Raw genomic sequence first — 19,924 nt, forward strand, 5'->3', positions numbered from 1 at the left:
CTGCTGTTTTCCTTACCCCGTCAGGTCCTGCATCACGCCTTCCTCATTCTAATCACTAAATGACAGACTGTCCTGCTGTAATTTTCCTGGCAGAGCTAACCACAGCAGCGTTGTGCACGTGTCCGGTGAGTGCGTTTGTTTACGTGGGGTTAGGAACGGGGGGAGCGGGGAGAGGTGCTGTTTTGGTTTCATTCTCTGACTCTGCTTCGGTATGAGATGAAGCTGCAGCAAGTTGCACAAGCTTTCTGAATACTTGGGTTTAGATCATTTATTTACCTTTAAACTATTCTGTAAATTATACTGTAATGATAATTCCTGCCTTGTAAAAATGCTAAAAAATACTGCTGGTGGTATTTTTGTGCCTATACAGAATATTCTAAGAAACGAGAAAAATATGCGGTGAGCAGCAGTTCTATGGATGAAAACGCCTGGCTATGTTAGAGGTTAGTAGCAAATGAACAGACTGGTTCAAGATGTTACAGAAGCAACAGTAGATCACATAATTGCCTGCTATGCTCAACACTCACTAAATGTCAAACTCATGTCAAACCTTGAAGCAAATAGGCTTCAGCAGCAGAAAACCACAACAGAAGAAAGAAAGACACAATTCACACAGGAAAACCGGACAAGAACAGAATGGAAAACTTTGCCTAGTCAGGTGAATTTTGATTTTCAGGTGCAACACACAGTTGACGAGGTCTGACTCTGGAGCAATGGATCCACCCTGTCTTGTATGAGCGTTTCAGGTTGGTAGTGGGGGGATAGACTCTTTTCTTGGCTCATTTTGAACTCTGACCTTTTGAACATTGCTTCAACACTTGAGTATTGTTGCTTATTAATTGACACCTCATCAACTCAGTTCATCTAAGAATTAAGGAAGCTCTAAAAGTTAAGGAAGTCCAACTTCGCATTAGAAAAATGTTCCTAATAAAATATCTGGTGAGTACATTTTATGTAGTTAAGTAGTCACCATGCTACATCTCCTCGTAAATGTGTAAATAATTTCATTTTCTTGGCACACTATTCATCACCTGCTTCCTAATATCTAAAACGGTACGTTATGCGTGTCTCAGCTTGAAGCTATGATGCAAATTTTTTTGGAGCATCAATTTCTGTCAATAACAGTTTATGAGCGGTTCCAAATGGTTTTAAGCTGAATTCATCAGAACTTAGCTTGGAGCGTATTAGATGGAGCCCAGCGACAACCTGGACTTGCTTTGTGTGAGTTAATCTTCACCAGTGCACACAGAGAGTCTGCATAACATGGGATGAGATCAAGTAATGTTATTGTTGTAACAGCTCAGTAACACTTTTTATGTAAAGCGTTGCTTAAAGTACATATGAACTGCATTGCTCATGATACAGAAACTGGGTATGCGGATTCTGTTCTTGTGAATATCTACATATTTTCCTTTTAAACACTAAAACTTTAACAGAATAATTTGAAAAGAAAAGTATTGTATGAAATAGAGAAATGCGTATCTTCCTTTTGTTTTAAATGAAAGGTCTTATAGTGATTAACAATGGCCTAGAAATACTTATGTTATCTCATAACTTGGAACAGCATTTTCATCCCAAAGGGGGCAAATCCACTCATTTATCCACTCCTTTCATATCGTTGCTGCGCAGCCTCTTGAGGAAGTGCACCACATTTTGAAACCTCAAAGGCTTATTATTTTAACAATAAAAAGGTAAAAAATTAAACCACACAAGGGGAGTGTTGTTGAGGTGAAATAAAAGTGGAAATTACCAAATATTTCTTCTTTTTTCTTGTCTCAAAACAAGTTTTCAATTGCAGTTTTTACTTGACTACTGACAGGAGTGAAGATGGGCTTCACTGTCAGTCTTATCAGGGAAACATATTCTGAATTTCCCCACTGGGGAACAAAGATTTCTTTTATTCTAGTCTTCAAAACAACCACCATGAAACAGTTCAGACAGTTTTTATGGCCCTCAGAAGAATAAACCCAGCTGTTCATTAGATTGAATCAGTCTTGTTTTGTCATTTCTTGGTTCTGTGATCAGCTACCACAGAAACTAATGGGCAAGTAATCATAATTTTTTACAAGAGATAAATACTCAAGTCTTCTCATTAATGAACCACCAATGAAACTTAACCAAATAAATCTCAGCGCCTAAATGCAGACTAAGCATACTTCTGAAGTCTTGAGAAGTCTGCAAAACTATGAAAATTGCTCGTATAATTTCACTGGTCTGTGTAATCCCAGAAAAAGGTTTAAGATTCCTGTCATTATTATTTATGTTCCATTGCCTAAAAGATATAATTCTGAATTTAAAAATGAATTAAAAATCCTTACTTTATATATATATATATATTCATACACACAGCATACTTTGATTTGACAGCCGAAATGAGTTTTTCTCAAGCTTGGTCCATTTTTAGGGTTTTTGAGTGAAGGACTGAAAACTCAGATTAATACAGGCAGGTTCAAAAAAAAAAAAAAAACAGGATCAGTTTAGAAAATGTTCTAAATTTTCCTTTAGGGTTTAAACTGGACATGCAGATATGAAAACTGAAGCAGCATCTTTTCTCATGTTTCACAAAGGTATCACACTACAACCACAAAATGTATTTTAAAAACATAAATTTAGTAATGGATCCAGATTTGTCAGGCTACTAACTTTGAAGTACAGCTGATTTGAGCTAATAAAGTTCCCGGAAAACTGTTGAATTTGAACCTAGCTTTGTTGTTACACAAACATTACTCAACCTTGATATTCCTTTTATAATTAAATGTAGTTTAATTATAAATTACATTTATAATTAAATTACACACGCACTAAATGCAGCATGTGTAAGAACCCTACAGACTGCACTGAATGTGGAATCAAAAACCAGGTTTCCATTCTAGGCTCAAAATATCAATCATTTGCGATGTCAGAACAGCTTCTGTGTTACTTACAACGCATGAATTTCCCTGATCAAAACTATTTGAATACTATTTTACTGTGTATTTTGTGATATTTTTTACATTAATGATGCTTAAAGCTGTTCCAAACAGAATAGCCAATAGAACGAGGCGACAGTGATTCTACCGTTGAAACTGTCAAGCTCCCGTTTGATTACTGATCAAACGAGAGCTTGACAGTTTTATGTCAGTTTTCTCTTATCTTTCTTGCCACTAAGCCAGTGGTTCTTAACCTTTTTTGAGGTACCAAACCCGCCAGTTTTATATGCGCATTCACTGAACCCTTCTGTAGTGATAAATAAAATATGATTTCTTTCCCCAAATTCAAAACATAGGGGTGACCCAAGTCTAGTTGGACCCAACTAGAGTCTAGTTGGGTCACCCCAGGATCACTAAGTCTTCTTAAAAGGTAGAGTCTCTGAGAACAGTTCTTCGAAACATAGTCAGTGTTTTCAGCAAAGTTGAGCTGACTGTCCAGGAACAACCCAAGGTATTTAAAATGTGCCACAGTTTCAACAGGTTGGCCATCGAGAGAAACTGGAACCACTTTAAGGTCTTGTTGAGATCATTTAATTAGCTACACATTCTTAAGAGAATGAAAAATTAATAATAAATAATGAAGACTTTGCGGTATTCTGATTTAGTAATGTAATTATATTAGTTGTGTTACCACCCCCACGCCACTAGAGGAAGTAGCAAACCCGAAAAGATGCGACTAAGGAGCAGATTTAGAACTACACCGAAAGTTACAGAATTTGGTAAAAACTGTGAGCTTTGCTGAAGTAATTAATTAAAGACACAAGTTCAAATCCATGCTGAGAGTGGAACTCCTTAAATCAGGGCTCCTCCGCAGCTCTTATTGGCTAAGCAATGTAACGTGATCCTCTGATTGGCTAAGCAACGTAACGCGATCCTCTGCAGCAAGTGATGGTAAAGCGGCGCGTCATCACGACTTTACACAAGTGTCTTTACCTCCGCGGCAGAGGCTCCGCCGAACTCCTGAGACCGACTCATCGAACCCCTAGGGTTCGATCAAACCCAGGTTAAGACCCACTGCACTAAGCTATATAAAATGGTCCTAAAATGAACCAAATATCCCATTATTCATAAAACTAGACAGTAGCTAAGCTAAAGGTACTAAGTGCTGCAAACACAGTTGTTTCCCTGCTTGTGCAGTCAACCGCTGATGCTCATTAACAAGAGATTGTTTAAAAATGTCGGCCTCTTTCTGTCGGTTTAAGCGGCCATTTTGTGAGGTACAACACACTAAATCTGCCATTTTAGTAATCCAAAATGTAAAATTAAGTTAATCACTTCAGTGACTGATCAACTATCCAGTTGATTTCAAATTCATCAAATTAAAGAAACATCTTTTTTTTTATATATAAAATTTTATTTTAACTTTTGCTTTGCATTGTGAACTGGCAGGCTGAAAGTCGGAACACAAATCCCTGTTTTTTACTCTACATCACAATTCATGCTAATCTATTACATCGTTGCACCACTTTTTGGTTCTATTGTTATTTTACTATTTTACCCTTTTACTTTGAGTAGCTTAATTTTCATAATTATTTCATCTTCTTAGCGATTAGCTCAATGAGGGTTGATTAGTGTTTTAAGCGACAGCAGCAGACAGGAACACACTGTTGTTGCTAAACGGCTTTCTTAGCAAAGAAGGGATTTACCGAACAGTAACTAAAACACAACATTTTGGTTCCAGACACGGTCGATGTGAACACAACAGAGCGAATGCCAACGCCATAAAGTTGTGACTTTTTAATACAAATCAATTTAAGCCAAATGAGTGAGGTTGTTACTGACTTCCTGTGGATAAATAGAAACAACTTACTTTGCTCCTTCTGACCGAGAGACTGGAGTTTAGATTTAAAGCATGAAACATTACACACAGAGAGCAGGTGGGAGTTACTGCCTTACCCAAGGACACTTCAGCAGGGTGTTTATCCTGAGAAGGTCATGAACTGCCCGACTGAGGACAGTATGTTGCTCATTAGACCACCCTGCCACCCGCACTCTGTCATGAAAAGATTACCTACAGTTTTTCCCCCTTCTGTTGTTGTTGCCCTGGTGGTCCTCCTGTCCTCTCTGCTCTTCTGCCACCCTGTCCTCTTACTGGGAAATGAGCTGATTGATTCAGTTTCAAACCCTCCTTCAAAAACAAAGGCAACTGCTGTGCACAGGCTTCCTGAGCAGAATCTACAGTGGATAAAGTTCGGGTGCTCTGTGAGTCAGCTTTCCAACAAATACACAAACAAACAGTGGGCGAAACATGCTCAGAGGGCTGCCTTAGAAACAAGAGCACGTGTGCATAAACACACACTCAAGCTTTCACCTCTAGCTCCAGCTCTTGTTTTAGATAGAACATATTGCTGCTTTATTGAATACCTGCTGTGGTTGCCATGCACACAAACACACACAGCAGAACAATGCAGAGAAGAGAGCATGTGTGGATGGTTTTATGCCCGGTGTTGCAGGGACAGAGGGGAAGCCATAAATGAATTGCCCATCCTGGCAACAAACTGTTTTTCTGTCAACATTGTTAAAACATGCATGTGTTTGTCTGACTGACTGTTGTGTCAAACTGTATTGTTTTTTTGTTTGTTTGTTTTTTTTCAGGGAGAAAAGTGTCATTCTGTCACCCTCCTCCACTCCTCTGGGCTGTTTAGTCAGTAAAGGTGAAATGTCAACTCAAACCGTCTCATCATCCCTCACTGATCATTTTTCCGTGCTTTTTGATGTGTCTGTGTATTTGTCATTGATACCAATGCATATTGGATGACACAGGAGGACAAGTAAAAATGACAAGGTGAGAAGAAGAAAGGGGGAAGTATAAGGAGGGATGACAGAGGAAACAACAGGAGTGGAAACTCTGGCAGACGGGAGTGGCTGAATTTCAAATAAGAGAGAAGAGAAAGGCAGATGTGATTAAATGATAAGGTTTCAGAGTTATATTCAGTAATTTGTAAAGAATTGGGAGTCAGAAGGGGAAAAAAATCCACCGTGCCTTGAAAAAGCATTAACCATTGAACCTTTTCACCTTTTGTCTTTTTAAAACCATAAGACTGAATGTGCTTTTGGGATTCTTTGTGATAAACCAACACTAAGTAGTAGTAACTGTGGAAGAAAACTAAAACTGTAACTGTTTTGCAAATAGAAACCAATTTCCACCAATATGCTAATCCTCCTTTGCTCTGAAAGTCACTTATTTAATAAATGTAGTACGAGGTGTTCAATAAGGGAGTTTCTGTGTGGAGAACTTTTATTCAATTCACTTTACATACACTACAGACCTACAATTTACAAAAACATAATCTCAAATCACTTACAAAACAGAAATCTAATTTATAAATACATTGTCAATTTAATTTAATAGACAGAGGAAATCCCATTCAGTTTGAACCTAGTTATAAAACAACCCAGCAAGGTTAAATTTATTGTTCCAATTCTTATAGTTATTTTATCCAATGAGTTTGCAGCAGTTGTCTCTCCTAAATGAGTATTTAGCATCAGAAACGTGTTCTTTAAAGACACGTCTGAGTCTTTAAAGAACACAGCAGGCAGTCAAAAGTTGCAATTGAAGAGAATTTTAAAGCAGGATTGGGTTATAAAATGACATCCAACACTTTGAACATTTCACTGAACACCTAGATCATCATCTAAAAAATGGAAAGAGTTTGGCATAACAGCGGACTCCCCAGCCAGGAGGCACATGGTGCACTGCAGCTCTAACGGAGCTACAGAAATCCACAGTTTCAGGAAGTAAAATCTGAAGAAAGGATTAGTTGTCCAGAAGAAGAAGTCATGTTTTGTTTTGTTTTTTGTTTTTGCTCCAAAGATGTGTAGGGCACGCAACAAACATGTGATGGTGGCAGCATCATGCTGTGGGAATGTTTCATTCTATTGTCTTCAGCAGGAACAAGAAAATGATTCAGAGTTGACAGAAAGATGCATCGATGTGAATACAGAGCAACAGTGCAAGAAAAAGTGCTGCAAAAGACTTAAAACTGTAGCAGAGTTTAACCTTTCAGCACAGCAACAGTAGAACGGTTCATATCAAAGCATATTCACTTATTAGGATGGGTTAGTTAAACTCAATGCGTTAATTGTACAAAAAAAATATGAAAACTTAAAATTGCTTAGCAATTAGAGCAGCCAAAATCTTGGTTTGTTCATAAAAGGAGCACACAACGGTGACCCATATACAGAGCTTCTATCATCCCTGTCTGTATCTTCATTCAAGAAAATATTATGTTGCAAAACTGTTTTTAAGACCTTGTCATCCAGATCACCGTGTTGGCACACAACGAAATACATCTGCCCACACTGACAGATTTAAAAACTACTTGTGTTTTGAAAAAAGAAATCAAAAAAAACCCCAGCCGTCTGTAAAATGAGGTTATTATGATAAAAGCCAGACGTTAACTGCACAGAAGCTGCAAAGACAGACATCAAGGTCGGCAGTGACTGAGACTCAGCGTTCATGTTGAATTAATCACTGCTGACGATGTCTGTATTTTCCTCTTCAAAAGGGTCAGCAGATAAGGTTCATTAGAACCAGGTCAAAACATGAAGTGTGTGATAAAACCCAATGAGAACACGTCTGTGTGTCCTTGGAGAAATCTTTCCATGTTTTCATATGAACTCATCGGAGCTGATGGGTGATGGAAAACATCAGGGAAAGTATTTTAAACCAGAAAATGCATTTGTACCCCTCTCAATACTATGTTGCTTCTAAAAATTATTTGTTATCTTTATCTAACAACACCCAGTTTAATTTAGTCAGGGCACACACTGAGCTTGTGTACAATATTTTCCAAAGCACATTCGCACGCATGGTTACACTCAAGCACGCCATTGTTATCCTGATATTACTTCCTGGTGCATGTCAGGGAGGCTCTGTTGTAAGACCCTGGTGTCTCCCCCTCACGCCAGCAGCTTCATGACCTCATGCCTAGCGTGCCTCTGTCTGCATGCATGCCTGCGTGAGTGTCTGGAAGCTCCTGGATCGCCAGCTGTATTATCAGCATACCAAAGGAAAGCCTGACTCGCAGGAGAGAGGAGACAAAGAGGAGCTTTGACCTGCCTCTTTTACACATTCATTCCACATGCATGCGTATTTACACATATGTAAGGACAGGGGAGTGTGTGTGTGAGACAATGGAACAAAGGACAAAAACATGATTCACTATGGATATGAGTGGGCAAAGGTGACTTGAAGGGTTTTCACATTTCATTAGAGCTCCTGCTGGAAGCACGCATACATCTCACACACTCCCCTGCCACGTCCATTCTTCATTTAGCATCTGATTCGGTAACATGTTTGCTCCCGCACGCTCACATACAGGCAAGCTCATGAGAAGAGTGCCGAGACCTTTAGCTCCTGTCTCTGCTGGAAGCTCACAAAGACGCTACACACAAAAACGGACATTACAGGTGACACAGAGTCAACACACACATTGTGTAATCAAAGTGGAATGTCGTTGACAAACTGTATTTCTGTACTCATAGTTTACATGTTCAAAAAAGTGTGCTTTGTGCAGCACAGATAATATTAGAGCTAAGCTAATTTGCTAGCTTGACCCGTGGTCAGGATACTGCAAGTTACAAGGCCAGGTTTTTATGGCCTTTAAAACATCTGCTTTATAACCCCAAATATTTAAATGCACATTATTTTATTTGATTCATCAGTACATTTTCATCAGGTATTTGCTCTGTAGTCACAATTAGCATGTTCCATCTTTGCAATTTTAGTTTCACATTACACATTACTCTAAATAATCCTAGATTTCATGTTGTCTAACCATCTAAAAGAGAAATAAAGAAGCATTTGCGTGATGAAATGGAACTCCCTGGTGACTTTTAAATTCAAAGTAACACAAAGAAACAGGAAACAAATAAAAAGGGAACGGGTCTTAAGTACAAAGCGGCAAGTGAACACAACAACAAGAAACGCAGCTAATGTTTGGCAGGACAAACAGTTAAAGACAGAGAAACGTGACAAATCAAGTGCTAACGATTTCAGAGAAATTTAAGAGAACAATCCTAAAACTATGAAACCAGATGACAATCAATCCCACTTCTACATAAAATCTTGAGAAGTGGTTAAAATGAACAAAATAAGAAAAACTGATATCATCCACTGAGTTTATATCAGAAAGTTATAAAACACAGTTAGATCAAGAGAGCTGAAAGGGACGGTATGACTCAGTAGCATGGTGTGCAGCAGCATAGCTTTGAACCTGGATCCTAATATGTAACACAGTCGGTCCAGGAGGAATCCTTGTTATCTCACACATGTGTTGCAGCCACATGTCCAATCATTTATGCTCTGGTGTGCCGTGCACAAACACATTAGAGATATTCTCTGCAACATGTCTGTTCGTGTCAAAGATAAAGCCACAGCTCTGTATGTTTATTGCATGCCTTTTCCTTTCATTAAGGGCTTAATAAAAATAAAACTCTCTGCTCAACTCCACTTCTCTATTTTTACTACATGGATTCCACCTTTGTGTGACCTTTCTAAACATGGTCCTCATCATTACCTATTTCAAGACAAACGTTTTCAGTGAGAAGAAAAGGTCAGGATCTGTTGTTTTTTCTTTTTTGTTTTTTTAATATCTTTTCCAGGAGCTGACCTCCAGTTTCAAAGAGCTTGACTTGAAGTCAGGAAGTGCCTCACACCACGTCTGTAAAGTTGGACTGAACTTACGGTTTCCACACTTCAGACACATTTTCATTGCGAGTACGTTTGTCTTTTACAGATCAATAAAACAGTGTGACAGCATGAGCCGAGCTCTGTTTATACATGTATTATCTTTGTGTGCAAAGCTTGTGAATAGTGACATCATTAGAGTGGAATTCAAGTCTATTAAAATAAATGAGGCTTTGTTCTTGATCTGGATCATAGGAGCTCTCCGACTACTAGCCCGCAGAGCGCTTATTCCACTGCAGACCAGGACAGAAGCCGCTACGAGTGGGAGGTAACGTGTTTTGGATGCTGCTTATCTTAGCTACTTCCACAACACTAGATCATCTGTCAAGATTTCTTGGCAGCCTTGCCTTGAAAAAACAGAAACAAAAAAAAATACATTTGAATCAGGCATTCCTAACATCCGCACAGAAGGCTGCAGGCAATTAACTAAATATTTCTGAAGCATATCACAAAAAGGACCTTGTTCCCAGTTGGTATAGTTCAGTTGCTCTTTATAGAGAAAAGTTCATCCTGATTTCATCTCGTCTCAACAGTAAAATGTTCGGTGCTGGTCCCCACATCAACTCAGTTTGGACTCAATGTGCAAGAGTTGTGCTAGCAAAGGCAACCATTTAGTTTTTGTTTGTTTTGGTAAAAAAAAAAAAAAAAAGAACTTAATTGTCAAAAGAGCTGGATTAATATCTAGTTTGATGTCTACTGGCAGATATTTACTTTGTTTATTTTAATGTATAATTTGTCTCTTTTTATTTTATCAAGAGTCAGGTGTCAACAAAGAAAAATCTGCAGTCTTTGTTTAAGCCCCATTTGACATAAAATAAATGCAGTAAAAATTATTCCCCACATCTAAACCTGTAAACACCCTCAAAGCGAGAATGTGTGAATGCCATGTGTGTGTTTGGTGAAAGCGGTGACGGTGGCGGCGAGGGGGGGAGGTGGATTCCTGCTACTCTGTTTGCGCTATGCCCAACACTTCCAGCATCTTTTGCTTGTAGTCCTCCTCTGCTCTTTTCACATGGCATTGATGAAAAAGGCAGCCACATTAAGCGCATCGCTTTTGGCGGTCACGGAGGCACAAATACATGCGGTTGGGCGCACACTGCGCTCTAAAATGCGCTGCAGTGACCTTTCAGATGCAGATGGAGCAGCAGATTCCCTCCACTGAGAAAATGTCAACATCTTCTGCACTCACTCTGCTTTTTAGAACAACCAAGTTGGCAGCAGGTTAGCCTTCGTGTCTTTCCACATGGGCTCACCATAAATGCACACACTGTTCTGGGCTAAGTGTTCACATTTTTTTTATTTTTTTTTATTTGGGGCTATAAATTCCTATGTCATTTAGTCAAAAACAAACAGTGTTGTAAAGAGACAAGCACTGGGACACAATGCACTCCCACTGTGTGTGTCCGTACATCAGAGCACAGCAGAGCACAGCAGAGCACAGCAGAGCACAGCAGAGCGCTCTTATCTGCATGTTTCTGTATGGTTACACTGTAAAATCTGGGCCATATTAAGAGTTAAGGAATGGAAGCATGTGAGCATTTGCTTTGGGACTGAGGTCTGTCTGAAAGGGCCACCATAACTCTGCCAGCTCTGGAAGGAAAAGTCATCCCAGTCCGGATAGCTTCGAGTCGTCACGCCTGGGTCTGGCTGACCCGATAAATAACTGTCTGTCTTACTCCAGCTGCACTTCAACACCTAAAATATGACTCACAATTCGTCACTCCTCTTTATCGGTTTATAAACAGAGCAAGCCATAAATCCAATCACCCCGAGAGAAATTCAAACTTTGATGCTTTAGATGCATAATTGCGTCTGCCTCTGGTGATCTGTGGATACCAAGAATTTTCCAGAAATTTGCTTCAGTCATAAAAGATGAAAGCATATCCAGAAATGATTTTCAGAGAAACAGTGGCCATTTGGAAACAAACGCAACCGGCAGACGGTTACGATTTCATGATTATTTGTAAAAAACAGTATATATATATTTTTTAATCAAGAACTTCCTGAAAGTGTTATAAATAACATATGAGATTGCATTTTTGTTTTGTTGTTTGTGTCAGTGCATTTTTATGAACTAAAAAAAATCTTCACATCAAAAAAGTAATTCTCATTAATAAAAAAAAGAGAGAAAACAAATTGGTGAACCCAACAAACTTTCCACGCTCCTTTTGACTCAGTCGCACAGTCACATGAAGGTTAACATGCAAGCGCACAACCCCAAGGCTTGGGAAACTATTTATGGTAAAAGTGGGCAGAAAGTGTAAACACATGTCTGGCATCCTATGAAAAGACAAATGTTTTACTCCATTTTATCCTCCTCTCTACACTAAAGAAGAATCTGCTCACCTCCCTGTTCTGTACCAACTTCCACCACAACACATTTCATTCTGGGCTTTTGAGCTAAAGGGGAGAGAGTAAAATAGAAGCATCACATGGAGCTGTGTCTGACTGGATGTCCGTGAGAGGGGAGGCATATGGGTGGGTGTGCTTGGCTGCCGGCCACATTTGAAGGAGTGGGTGGATGTTTTCTAGGCCCTAATTTACAATCAAAGCTATGTCACACCAGGAAGTGACAGATTGAAGTCGCTACTAGCAGTAATATGTACATAAGAAAAGTGAACTTTTAGTTAGATTGTGAACGCTCTCTGAAGATCAGAGACCACAGAATTTGTCAAATTGTTGTCAATATCTTTATAGAGTATGTCACATTTCTCTATTTTTTGCATTTTTTGTTTAATGAAAACAACGACTGAATGGGGCTTTGAACCAGCAACCTACCAGTTACACGATGAACTCCTACCACCAAGGAAGTGGATTTACAATACACCTCCTGAACTAAATGCTTTTTAAATTGACCTTTCGCTGCAAGTGTAATGTTTTGCACATCTTGACAGAATTTTTTTTTATACCAATTACTCTTTGCAAAATACTCGTCTTAAATAATTTCTTTTACTACATTTACTAAATTGGAGACTTTTAAGGGAAACTGGTTGGACTGGCTTATTCACTGGTAACAAAGTAAAGGGGGCAGAACACAGATCTATCCCATACTTTTATGATTTTTATTTGAAAAACTTTGGAAACCACACTTAATTTTTTATTTTTTTTTACCCTGTCAGTATTATTTCTCATTATTCTTTTTAATAAAACATCTGTAAAGTATTCTGATGTTGAGTTTGAACCTAGCACAAGTGTGAAACAGTTCAAAGGATATAAATACTTTTGCTTGGTTCTATAAACTTGGGTGACGTGTTTTACACACTTTAATAATATACGGATATATTTATATACTTATTAAGGGGAAACTTAATAACCAAAGCTTCTAAGAAATGGAGAAAAAATTTGAAATTCTTCTCCAAAACCTCCAACTTGGGACCTTTAATGACATATGTTTGTAATAAAAGATTCAAAAGCCTTTCTTTCTCTTTTACCCCGCAGAAGCAAGAGGATGTCGTCTGACCACATGCCAGCTCATAAATGCTGTTTACCATTTGTTAGATGGTACATGCAGGGAACCCAAAGTTTTGGAAAAGTAATTAGTTTTTATATTAAAGAGCATAACTATTTAATATTTAAACCCTTTTGTCATGCTCAATAAATTTTAATATTTATTTCTGTTCTCTATATTTATCCGACTGGATTGTTGCTTTACTGTTTATGCTCGTTTAATCTGAATAGCTGCAAATAACGTGACCAAAATAACATGGATTAGTTATGTAAAAATTTTATTTTAAAGATTTTGATACTCTTATACTTTTCTTTTATACTTTCTTACATGACCTTTTAGTAGTTTGTCGGGACAAAATTGGATGTATTTCAACTGTAGAGGAAGTGTGGACTCTTTCTGATATCCTGATATTTCTCTTATTAATAAGCATACCTTAGTAAAATGCATAAATGTATAAAAATCAAATCAGCCCCTTCTTGCCCCAAGACCTGGTATTTTACTGCTGCAGCAAAAAATAATGTTACCTGGTGCAAAGACAGAATATCTGAAAGAGATATTTGAAAACAGCAAAGCAGTTGGAAAATAAATTATCAAGTGCACCATTATCTACCACACCAGATAATATTGTTGCATTTCACAAAGTCGGGACATTCTGACATGTTCACAAGCTCAGATACCAATGCTGGACTCATCTGATTTACCTGTTGCATCTCAAAGACTTGCACCGAAAACATTTAGTGCAAAAGAAGTTAAAGTTGAATGGCTCTCGTTAGATCTTAAAAAGAAAGCTGGGTCAGTTTTGCTCATTTCTTTTCTGAACTGCAGCTTCCATCCAGTCTGTCCATACTGGTGAAATACCAACTGACCGGAAATCTGGTACACCTCCTCTTCAAAACTGGTGGTCATTCTGTTTTGAACAGTTGCAGGCCGGTTTATATTTTACCTTGTGCACCTCAAGTTGTACAAAGACTTGTTAATAAACAGTCAATCTGGTATCTTGAAGTCAACAGTTTGCTATCTCCGGCGCGGTCTGGTTTCTGTTCTGGTCGTGGATGTGTCACAACAGTTTGAAAGGTTGCAGATGATACAGCCTCTGCTCTGGACTCCAGACAGTAATGTGCTGCAATTTTCATACAGTGAATCATTCTGTTTTAATCAAAAGACTTAGCCACATTGGAATTCCCCTCCGTTTTTATTATGGTTTTCTAGCTACCTGTGTGACGGTGCAGTCGGTAAATACACACTCTGAATATTGTGTTTTTTGTGTTTCCAAAGGTGTGGTCCATTCTTGGATCCACTCCGTTCTCTATTTAAATTAATAATATTCCACAAGCTGTTAGTAGGTGCTGTACATTTATACCATTCTGTATGCGTTTAGTTCATCCCCTGAATCAATCTTTCAGCGTCTAAAACAAAACTTCTTGGATGAATTATCCTTGAATGCTAAGAAAACAAAAATTATACGGTTTAAATGTAAAAGACTATAAACTTTCCCCCAATTCCCGAAATCTTGTTGTCACTGCAGATGAAACAATCTGTCAGCAGGTTGCAGAGAGGTCTGGCCAAAGTTCAGACCCAAATCCCATTGAGAATCTCCTTTAATGTTGATATCCACAAACACTCTCCATCTAAACTGAGAGAGCTTGTTATTTGTGTGCAATATTTCCCTCTATAGTGTAGATGTGCAATGCTGGCAGAGATATAAAGCCAAGCTACAACTGTCTGATGTATATATTTATATAGTTTAACATTTTGCAAAAACGATAAGTCCTTTTCTTTTCTCTTAAGTATTAAGTACCACTGTATGTGTAATTATCCATGTTAGCTTTAGGTATTCAGAGAATAAATCTGATGGGTAATATGACACAAATTCACCTAGAAATAATAAAAATGTCATCAGGCTGTCTGGTCTGTAAAAAACAGACTTGAATGTGTCTTCTCCTTGTTTCCTGCATTTTGGTCTAGGCAGTACCGTATGTGTGAGGTTTTTGCCCTTTAGTGATTATGTCTGTGGTGTCACCAAAGCCAAAGCAATCAGGCTGACAAACACGAGGAAAAAGGGATCGCCACTCTTGCCAGGCAGAATGTTGGCACAGTTATTGGCCTCTCCCTCATCCCCTGCCCCACCCCTCCCTTGCTTCACCGCTTTGCCTCCTTCCTGCACCCCTGAAGTGAACAGATAATCCCTAAGCCCTATCCCCATTTAAAGACAGGCACATCACGCAAACCTGCCCTCCCTGCAATGCACTCTGCCACTCACACAAATGCACTCACTCAGTCGCACATGCATGCAGCTTGCTCTCATGGAAGCAAGAGGAAAATAGCTCAGTGGGGGGTTAAGCAGTGTGTCAGCCACAGCAGCAGAACACATTTCTGTCTGTTTCTTTATTGTCTTCCTTCCACAGTACTGAAACATCCCCGGTGGCAGGCATGTGACAGACTTTGACGATGAGATAAGGAGTGGAAGGGACTTTTGAGGAGGCTCATATTTAACAGGTTAGCTTTTATGACGCCATGGTCACACTCAGACACACACCGTGGAATGTGACACGTTTGTCAGAAGAGAATGTGTTGAAGAGAACTTTGAAATAGTGCACCAGATATGTGTGACCTCTGCTGAGATCTGCTGGGTTGAGATAAAACACACTTTATTTACCAAAGACTTTACTTGTTATCATTTTATTGGAGGTGGTGCAGTTTACTTATCCGTTTGTATCTCCGAAAAGATCATACCAACTTTCTGATATAGATCTGATAGTTGAGTCAGTAATGAATAAATCAATGCACCCATTGGGATCATAGTGTTCTTCTCATTTGCAGAATCTGAAAACAGCTTCCATTTCTAGTTAGTCTGAACTTTCTGATGTGTCACGGTCAAACTGTGGACACATTGCAGGAATGTAGTCCAAGTACGAGTAGAAGTTGACCTCTAGTGGCCAAAGTGTGAACCTTACAAGGTAAAAATCACTGTGACTGTGCCTCTGTCAGCCAATAAAATACTACAGGGTAAGAGCTACATGTAGAGAGTAATGGGAATGAAAAATGTAGAAGAAAAATATTGATCATAAAAATAATCAATTAAAAGGAGAGATTGTCACAAATTGTGATCATCTTGTTTCAACGCAAATACGAAGGCTGTAGAGTCATAGCAAGGCACAATAGCGGAAATCCTTTGACCACCTCCTACGTAGATGACCTCTTCATTGTGGATTGTGCCCGGCAGAAACGAATGGTTTATGCCCACGTAAAGACACATTTAAGGGAATTGAGTGTCATGTCAGATCATTCAAAACACTTTACATTGGTATGGTCTGCATGATAGATAAGTTGCAAGGTGACCACCACCAGCAGACTCAGACATCACCATCTTGAATGGGCCAGGGTCAAAGGAACCAGCAGGGCTCTTTGCTGGTTACTGTCAAAAATAGGTTGACTCTGTACAGAGAGCATGGCTGCCATTGCAATTAACCTACATTGTCTCTAGCATGTGGAGATAAATCTGGGGTTCAACTAATATTACATCACCCCATTTACAAAACTGATATTCCCACATTTTTTAACCTGTTTGCTTTCTGCGAGACTATTTGTTTGCATGTAAGAATGCTGATGACATCCTGAAAAGAGTTTATGCTAAGCATTTAGTGTTTTATGAATAAGGGTGATCTTAAATAGAAAAGTACGTATTAAATATAACCTCAAGTTTGAAGAATCCTTATTCATCAAACAAACAAGAGCGCAACAAAAACAGATAGTAAATTTTGTGGTGGTTTTCAATCTTACCTTCAGCAAACCACAGCACAAAGCACAACAATGCCTTTATCTTCCAGCAGGGGGCAGCACTCAGCAACGGCTCCTTGTTTCACAGAGGAAATGAGTCGATGTAGTTCCAGGTTTGTGCTGACGCGTCCCTCTTCCTCTCATTCACCGACGTGTCAGTCCTCTTCAGTCCGCTTCTGAGTAGCTTCCATACCGGCCTCTCTGCCAGAAAAATGCCCCCGAAAGGCAGCAACAAGCAGCAGTCCGAAGAGGACCTTCTCCTGCAGGACTTCAGCAGAAATCTGTCGGCAAAGTCAACGGCTTTGTTTTACGGGAATGCCCTCATCGTTTCAGCCATTCCTATCTGTGAGTACAAGAAAAAAAAAAAAAAAAAACAGCCGCTACTAACTGCTTCAGCTAACGCTGAAGGACTGGAAAAGTATAAACAAAAACAAAAAAATGAGGAGGGTTTAAGAAAGTAACGCCAAGTAATGGATTAATGACTTAAATAAACAGTAATGAGACAAATGGCTAAAGTTGTGCTACGTTTGATGAGAGAACATTGTGTTCACGCAGCTTGACGTTTTCCAAATATCTTACTACCACAAACCTTTTAGTATTTTTTGGGGCTGTTGTGATAAACCAGCACAAAGTTGTGCACAGTTGTGAAGTGTGATGGGAGCTGTAAAGATAACAATCAGTGCTGACTTTATGAAAGCGTAGCAAAGGGAGTCAAAAAGTCATTTGCAGTTTACCTGATGTCATGTCGGAGACCCAGCAAACCCGTGGAAGAGGGTAGTCTGCAGAACATTGTGTGGCTAAAAACTAACTAAAAATATCTTCCTGAACATATCATCACCATGGTGAAACATGGTGGCAGCATCAGGGAATCTGCTCAAATCTGACTGGATGATGGGTGGAGTTAAATAAAGGCCTGAACCATCCGAAACCATAAAACGACTTGAGGCTGGGGATGAGGTTCCCCCATCCCGCAGTACAACGACCCAAAACATGCCACCAGATCTACAATTACATGGTTTAGATGAAAGCATATTCATATACTAGAATGACTCAAAAACAGGATCTGAATCCACCTGAGAATCTGTTTTAAAGCTTAAACTGAAGTTCAGATGCTCTCCATCCAGCCTGACTAGACTAGTTGTTTTAAAAATAACTATGTTTTTACATCTGTATTTGCAGCAGGTAGACGTACCCGAAACGTCTTGGAAATAGTAATTGCAGGGTTTCCTCCAGAGTATTATAAGCCTGGAGGGTCACCAGGCTTTACTAGCATTGCTTAGTCTTTTTAAAATGTTTGCATTTTATAAGACTTTATAGTTGGTGTTAGTAACAAGCACCTTGAAGTTTAAGGTTGTGATGAAGCTTTCTCAAGATATGCTCCAATTTAAGTCTTTATCACGCAAAGGCAACATATTTTAGTCGAAGTGTAGCACTGACACAATAAAATTGTATTTCTGATTTTTGTTTTCTTGGTATGTGTCCTCGCAGGGTTGTTCTGGAGGATCTGGCACATGGACCTGGTCCAGTCTGCGGTGCTGTACGCTGTCATGACCCTGGTCAGCACATACCTGGTCGCGTTCGCCTACAAGAACGTCAAGTTTGTTCTCAAACACAAGTAAGAGTAATGAAAAGAGCAGCTCAGTCGATCAGTGACAAAATAGGAAAATGTTGGCGGAAAGTTATATGCAAATTTGCACAATTTCTCAATTTTTGTTTGCCAAGTTAATGCTTTGAAATAGAGATTTAATGTATTTACTGTTTTCTTTGTTTTTGCTTCAGAGTGGCTCAGAAACGAGAGGACGCCGTTTCCAAAGAGGTCACCAGGAAGCTGTCTGAAGCAGACAATCGCAAGATGTCACGCAAAGAAAAGGATGAAAGGTGAGACTTTTCTCCCCTCCTTTTTTTTTAAAAGTTGATAAATTAAGCCAAACTGAACATTGTATTTGTCTTTTTGAAAAGGAAATAAACCCAAAGCCTTACTGCACTTTATCTGAACAACATTAGTGAGAAAGAGATCGACTCAGTTTTTCCTTTTCTCCAGGATCCTGTGGAAGAAGAACGAGGTGGCCGACTATGAAGCCACCACCTTCTCAATCTTTTACAACAACACCCTCTTCCTGGTGCTCGTCATTGTCGCTTCCTTCTTCTTGCTCAAGAACTTCAACCCCACTGTGTATCCTTTCAGGCAAATTACTTTTCAGTGTTGATTATATGGGAGATTTGTGGTCAGAGTTTAAATACATTGCACAGCTTCTTAGAAATTTCTTTTTGAACCACTGCCTAGATCAGGGGTGTCAAACTCCAGTCCTGAAGGGCCGCTGTCCTGCAGTTTTTAGATGTGCCACAGGTACAAAACACCTGAATCAAATGGCTTAATTACCTCCTCAGTTCTCCAGAGCCTTGCTAATGACTTAATTATTCTATTCAGGTGTGGTGCAGCAGAGGCACTTCTAAAAGTTGCAGGACACCGGCCCTCGAGGATTGGAGTTTGACACCCCTGGCCTAGATCCAAAATTTCTTTTATCCATTCTCGATATCTTCTTTAATTTGCCTTTCCCCATTTGTGGAGAGAGGGTCATTGTCGATATGAAAATTAGTTGTTGCTTTGTAGAGGTGCATTTTTTTTCTCCTTAACCTTTTGCTCCCTAGCAACTACATTCTGTCCATCAGTGCCTCTTCAGGACTCATTGCTCTTCTGTCCACCGGTTCCAAGTAAACCAAGAAGAAAATGGACAAGGAGTTGGAGGGATTATTTGATGGGTGGGACTGGGTGAGGATGGAGGATTAAGAAAAAGACACAAGATCTAATTTTTTACAGGTTAGGCATGTGGTTTTGGTGTGGATGCAGAGTTCACTTTCATGAAATCGTTTTTGTAACAAATAAAGCAACCATGCTATACTTGCTTGTATTTCATTCACAACTTTTTAAATATGTGCAATATTCAGAGCATTGATTTAAAAAAATATTTTGGAAACAGACTTCTGAACATGCTCTTAAATCTATTTCAAACGCAGGGGTCAACTCTGTTCCTCAAGGGC

At 39.1% G+C, this 19,924-nt stretch overlaps 1 protein-coding gene and 2 long non-coding RNA genes across 3 annotated transcripts; all 3 read left to right on the top strand.

The window, feature by feature from the left end:
- Positions 1 to 24: 24 nt before the first annotated feature.
- Positions 25 to 6,488, top strand: LOC145554732 (uncharacterized). Its single transcript, XR_014090721.1, has 3 exons — positions 25 to 125; positions 371 to 443; positions 5,565 to 6,488. It is a non-coding gene; the product is annotated as an uncharacterized LOC145554732 (long non-coding RNA).
- A 3,032-nt stretch (positions 6,489 to 9,520) lies between these two features.
- LOC103474401 (uncharacterized) lies at positions 9,521 to 13,271 on the top strand. The gene is made up of 3 exons (XR_535176.2): positions 9,521 to 9,690; positions 9,856 to 9,928; positions 13,099 to 13,271. It is a non-coding gene; the product is annotated as an uncharacterized LOC103474401 (long non-coding RNA).
- A 3,719-nt stretch (positions 13,272 to 16,990) lies between these two features.
- ssr3 (signal sequence receptor, gamma) lies at positions 16,991 to 19,784 on the top strand. The gene is made up of 5 exons (XM_008425319.3): positions 16,991 to 17,230; positions 18,374 to 18,500; positions 18,665 to 18,763; positions 18,927 to 19,058; positions 19,535 to 19,784. The coding sequence occupies exons 1-5, from the start codon at positions 17,098 to 17,100 to the stop codon at positions 19,599 to 19,601; spliced, it is 558 nt and encodes a 185-aa protein (XP_008423541.1). The 5' UTR covers positions 16,991 to 17,097; the 3' UTR covers positions 19,602 to 19,784.
- Positions 19,785 to 19,924: the final 140 nt, after the last annotated feature.

The sequence above is a fragment of the Poecilia reticulata genome, chromosome 13 (assembly GCF_904066995.2).
Source record: "Poecilia reticulata chromosome 13, P_reticulata-male-v2, whole genome shotgun sequence".
Lineage (NCBI taxonomy): Eukaryota > Metazoa > Chordata > Actinopteri > Cyprinodontiformes > Poeciliidae > Poecilia > Poecilia reticulata.